The following is a 6,000-nucleotide window of genomic DNA, read 5'->3' on the forward strand; positions in this document are numbered from 1 at the left end:
CAAGAGCTATGGTGAACCCAAGACCATTCCAGCAGCTGCAAGTGGAGGAGTGGGGAACCAAACCTGGTTCTCCCAGATAACAGTCCGCGCACTTAACCACACTACGTCAAACTGGCTCTGAGGAGGAAAGAGAGCTGAGGCATTAATGCCCAAGACCAGGTTGCGTGAGGTAAGGGGTGGCAGGCAAACAACTAAGAAAAATTAGGGTTCCTATTTTCTTCAGGGGCATGGACAGAAGGGGAAACATTTGAGCAGGGAGTCTGGAAGGAAAACAAACTTGTCAAGAGAGAAAACACTTTCTATACACATCAGGCAAAGTTGTGGTAAATGTGTTTTGTAGATTCATGTGAGGCAGCAAGAAAGGCCTTGAGTATCAGAGGCCTTCAAGACCCAAAAGTAGACTAGTTTTCAGAATTCAATAGGCTTACCAGCCCCCAGGTGGGAGCTGGAGTTCTCCTGGAATTACAGCTGACAGACTACAGAAATCAGTTCCTCTGGAGGAAATGGCAACTCTGGAGGATGTACACCAGAGGTGGAAATCCTACAGTGACATCACATCCCTACTGTGCTCCCTTCTGAGGCACCATTATTAACTTCCAGGAATTCCCATGATTTGGCAACCCTAGATTCCAACCATAGCCAGACATTTGCTCCTGGAACACATCCAGGAGAGCATGAAAGCTACCAGGCATCCTGACATCTGCTTCCTTCTCCCTCTCTCTTGCTTCCTTCTGCATCACAGCTTGCTTTGCCAGGCTTGCTCAATCACACAGGAGCTTCAGAGCAAAACCTCTATTTTCTCCATTGGCTGAGGCTCCTCCCTTGGGGAAGAAGGGGGGGAGGCAGAGCTTGTTTTTCTGAGCTCTCTCAATTGCACAGCAGAGCTACAGAGCCAAGCCTCTCTCCTTTCTATTGACTGAGGCTCCCCCCCACAATCCCGTAGGGAAGGAAGGAGTTTCTTTTGCCATTTCCCTGGATCCCGTGGGAGAAATACAAAGAAAGCACCTTTAAGACCAACGAGTGCTAACATTTTAAGCATGTTTCAAGTTTTTAAAAAATATATATTTGTGTTTGTGTTCTTTATAAAGTTTATATCTCTGCTACCTAATCTTAAATAAGGTACACACATGGCCCAGCCCGGCCCAACATGGCCTGACCCAACAAGGTCTCATTTAAGTCAGATCCGGCCCTCATAACAAATGAGTGTGACACTCCTGAACTTGATCCAGAAGTTTCACAGGGGCCCAATTCAGATCAGGTATGAGGAGCGCCCCTCTTCCTCCCTGTGCCACGTTTCTGATCCATACTGGGCCGCTGCGAAGCTTCTTGACTGAGTTCCCACAGAGAACTCGCAGCAGGTGTATGGCTCTAAGTCCCCATGGCCATCATGTGGTACGTGTAACACATACCCTGAACCTTGGGCAAATACCTCTGGAAATTCTGGAGGCAGATCACCAGGGCAACAGCACTCCCTTTAATGGTTCCCCACATATGGCATTCAGAGATATAATACCTCTTCACACAGAAGTTCCATTTAACTATCCTGGGCTGTGGTCACACACACTAAATAATGCACTTTCAGTGCACTTTCCTACTGGATTCTGCCACTTCACTCAGCTGGAAAGCGGACTGAAAGCACATTATTTAGTGCATGTCATCACAGCCTGGTAGAAGAAAATTCCAGGGCAAGCCCATCAGTGGAACAGGTGGAAGCTTTGGGTAGGTGGCGGTTCAGGTGTGGTGAGTGGGGCTTAGCAGGTATCGGGGGAGGAGTTTAGTACCCACTGTTCCTGATGTACAGTATTACTCCTGGGAAAATACCCATGGAATCTCTCCTGAAGCCTTTTAATTAAACACATACACAAAAACAAAACAAAAACCATTTCTATTTTTTTTGTAAATTCCCATTTCTGGAATGGAAAAATGCACTCCACACACACACAAAACCAAATCTATAAATCTCTCCCTTTTTGCTGACCTCGCTGGACCCTCATATTTTCCAACTCCAAAAATATGACGGAGCCTTGGAGCCTTGAACGCCCCGGTGCTAAAATAAAACCACATTATTCAAGAATAGCAGATGCTCGGGAGAGCTAAAAACGTCCAGAGTAATCCAGGAATATGCAAAGAAGAAAACCACACCGTGAAAGAACACCTCAATCCCATCTCTCCCCCCCCCCCCCGCCTCAACACACACACCACCAACGCTGACGCTCGACTACACCTGGGGGGAAAGGCACGATTTAAAAATAAAATAAAATAAAGGTCTGTGCATCAACCGCTAGGGAAAAAAACGGGATTTACGCACGTTTTATTAGTTCGGCGATATTTTTGCGCAAAAAAATGCTTCGATCCGGGGGTTTTCTCCCTCCTTCTCTCTCTCTCTCTCTGCTGACACTTGCGGTAACTATGGAGCATGTGCTGCTGCTGCTGCAAGAAACCCTGCTCATTACGATGGCGAGTAACCAGGTGGATCGCGGGCTTTTCTCACAAGGTACGCCCTGGCCGTCGCCTCTCCGGGTGCATTCACACTACACTCACTCATGTGTTTTACAGCGGGATTTTTGCTATTCTTACAAAGTAAAAAATGTGGATGTAAAACGCATTCGCTAGTGTAGTGTGAATGTACCCTCTCTCTCCCAGCCCTACACGGGCGCAAAGCCGAGCAAACGAAGGGCCGGGAATCCCGCAATCCGCCCCAACCCTCGGCTGCAAATTTGGGAGGGTGGGGGCGGGGGTGTTACCCAAATGCTCTCAGCGCCTAGGACGGTTAAATCCCCTCCGCACGTAGAACCCCGGCTGCAAGCAAGCGCATGAGAACGGATGCGCGTTTTGCCTATTTATTATTAATTTTGCAAGGGGGGAGGGCACTGAAGACCGCCAAAAAGGCTCGTCCTCTCTTTCCCGCTTTGGAACGCTCACAATGCAAAAGCAGATTCCCCTACCGGAGTAAAGGGAGCGCGCAATAACAAACAAACAACAAAAGCCACTTACTCTGGCTGCGCAGGGCTGGGGAAGGAATTCTCCGGGAGGCTGAAGCAGAAGCAAGACAACATCGGGGGGGATCAGCGAGGCTGGCGGGCTTCTCCTCCTCCCGGGCGGCTGCTTTTCAGCGATCGCAACCCCGAGAGCGGCATGGCAAGGGTGCAGGGGGAGAGCAGAGGAGCCGATGCTCCGGCGGGGCGTGTGCACGCGTGCGGGGCAGTCTCGCTTCCCCGTCTCTTCCTTTCCCCCCTCCCCGGCTTGCGTGCTCGCCAGCAGGCTGCTCTGCACATGCTCACAGGCGAAGGACCCCCCCTCCCCCCCCTCCCGTGGGATCCAGGCCGGCTCCGAAACCACAACGCCCAGCAGGCATTGCTGTTTGCATGAAGCCAGGGAGGAAAAGGGGCAGCGGAGGTTTGCCTCTGCTGGCCGAAAAACAGAGGACCTTAGAGCAGTGGTCCCCAACCTTTTTGGCACGAGGGACCGGTTCTGTGGAAGACAGGTTTTCCACCGGGTGGGGGGGGGGGGAGCGTAATAGGTTTTGGATGATGCAAGTGTGCACCTTATTTTGGTGTGGTGGTTCAGTGCACGGACTCTTATTTGGAGAACCAGGTTTGATTCACCACTCCTCCACTTGCAGCTGCTGGAATGGCCTTGGGTCAGCCGTAGAACATAAGAGAAGCCATGTTGGATCAGGCCAACGGCCCATCCACTCCAACACTTTGTATCACACAGTGGCCAATAATTTATACACACACACACACACTGTGGCTAATAGCCACTGATGGACCTCTGCTCCATATTTTTATCTAACCCCCTCTTGAAGCTGGCTATGCCTGTAGCCGCCACCACCTCTGGTCTGGTAGCTCATAGGAGTTGTTCTTGAAAGGGCAGCTTCTGGGGAGAGCTCTCGCAGCCCCACCCACCTCACAAGGGGCCTGTTGTGGGGGAGGAAGATAAAGGAGATTGTGAGCCACTCTTGAGATTTTGAATGGAGGGCAGGATATAAACCCAGTGTCGTCTTATTATTATTACTATTTAATGAAATAATTATACAACTCATGGCCCGGCTGCTAACAGGCAGTACTGGTCCGGTCCACAGACCAGAGGTTGGGGTCGTGGGGACCCCGTATTAGAGAACTGAAGGGTGACATGAGAGAGGTTTACAAGATAATGCACAGGATAGAGGAGGTACAGAAAGAAGTCCTTTTCTCCCTTTCTCACAATCCGAGAACTTGAGGACATTCCATGAAATTGCTGAGCAGTTTGATTAGAACGGAAAAAAGGAAGTACTTCTTCACCCAAAGGGTGATTAACATGTGGAATTCGCTGCCACAGGAGGTGGTGGCAGCTACAAGCATAGACAGCTTCAAGAGGGGATTAGATCAACATATGGAGCAGAGGTCCATCAGTGGCTATTAGCCACAGCTTATAGTTGGAAAACTCTGTCCGGAGCAGTGATGCTCTGTATTCCAGGTGCTTGTGGAGGGCACAGTGGGAGGGCTTCCAGTGTCCTGGCCCCACTGGTGGACCTCCTGATGGCACTTGGGGTTTTTGGCCACTGTGCGACACAGAGTGTTGGACCAGGTGGATCATTGGCCTGATCCAACATGGCTTCTCTTATTTATTTTTATTTATTTTTTTATTTAATCAGATTCCTATCCCACCCTCCCGACGGACTCAGGGCAGCTAACGACAACTAAAAGCAACATAAGATATTTTAAAAAACAAAATATACAATAAAATCATTTCCATACGTTTTATAGCCATTCGAATTCCAAGATGCACGTTGATGTTCCGGTTAGTCTGATGTTTCTGGTTTCGATTATGTTAGTTCAGCGAGATTGTCGGTGCTGTGGATTAATAAATCTAGGTTTGCCAAATGCAAGAAATGTCTGGGAACTTTGGGGGGGTGGAGTCAGGAGCAAGGGTGTGACAAGCATCATTGAACTCCAAAGGGAGTCCTGGCCACCACATTGAAAGGGGCCATTCTCCTTTTAAAATGCCCTCCCTCCATTGCAAATAATGAAAGATAGGGGCACCTTCTTTGTGGGCCCATCTTTCTGAAACTTGGAAGGTGTTTTGGGGAGAGACGTTGGATGCTAGGCTGCAAATTTGGTGCCTCTACCTCAAAAAACAGCCCCCCTCCCAAGAGCCCCAGGTACTCGCAGATCAATTCTCCATAGGGAATCGGTCTCCATAGGGAATAATGGAGTGCCCAGCAAACATTCCTCCCCCTTTCTGATGACCCTGAACAGGGGGAGGGCCTCCAAACCGGGGGATCCCCTGCCCCAACCTGGGGATTGGCAGCCCTAAGAGGACCGCGCCTGGCCAGTCACCCCCGGGGATCGGGCCGCGCCTCGTCCCTTGTTTGCTTCCCTCCCTGCCCAGGGCGATCCGGGGCTCGTTGCTCCCAACGTGAGTCATCCTCGGAGATTCCCGTCTTTGCAGGTTCTGCTTTTAGCGCCAGCCTCCCTCCTTCCGCCCTCTCCCGGGAAGCTACGGAAGGAAGGAAGAAAAATCCCCGCATCGTTTGGAGAATTTAGACGCGCAGGAAAGAAGCAGAAGTGATATTTTGCAACGCGGCCGTGCAGAAGTTGCCTCTGTTTTCCCACCATCAATGGAAGGGGGTGGGGGTTGCATTGGAAGAGGAACTCATCGGCTCATTCTCTGCACCTGCTTTTGTGAAGCCGGGCCTGGCGGTAACGCAGAGGGGAAAGGTTCTGGAGCTAAAAATAGGCTGGCAGAGGAAACGGGAAGCGCCCGCGGCCAAGCGCCTCCCTAAGCAAGGCGCTGGATCACAAGAAATGGGCCACGTTTGCCTGCCCGCTGGAATTAGGGTTTGCCGGCTGCAGGGGGCAGATAGACCTTTCCTGCTACCATTGATCTCCAGACGATCCATTTCAGTTCCCCCTGCAGAAAGTAGATGCTTTGGAAAGGGCCGTGGCCAGCCCTAGGCTATCTGGCACCGGAAAGGAAAAAAGGAAAGGTCCCCTGTGCAAACACCAGTCGTTTCCG

General features: G+C 50.7%; 1 protein-coding gene across 6 annotated transcripts in view; it reads right to left on the reverse strand.

Moving 5' to 3' along the window:
- Positions 1–3,086, reverse strand: part of FAM13C (family with sequence similarity 13 member C) — a 122,927-nt gene extending 119,841 nt beyond the window's left edge. For all 6 annotated transcript variants that reach the window (XM_060241090.1, XM_060241089.1, XM_060241088.1 and 3 more), the window contains exon 1: positions 2,995–3,086. In XM_060241090.1, the coding sequence (XP_060097073.1) occupies positions 2,995–3,056 (62 nt within the window). In that variant the 5' untranslated portion in view covers positions 3,057–3,086. The remainder of the gene's footprint in view (positions 1–2,994) is intronic.
- Positions 3,087–6,000: the final 2,914 nt, after the last annotated feature.

This window comes from Heteronotia binoei, chromosome 6 (genome assembly GCF_032191835.1).
Source record: "Heteronotia binoei isolate CCM8104 ecotype False Entrance Well chromosome 6, APGP_CSIRO_Hbin_v1, whole genome shotgun sequence".
Taxonomy (NCBI): domain Eukaryota; kingdom Metazoa; phylum Chordata; class Lepidosauria; order Squamata; family Gekkonidae; genus Heteronotia; species Heteronotia binoei.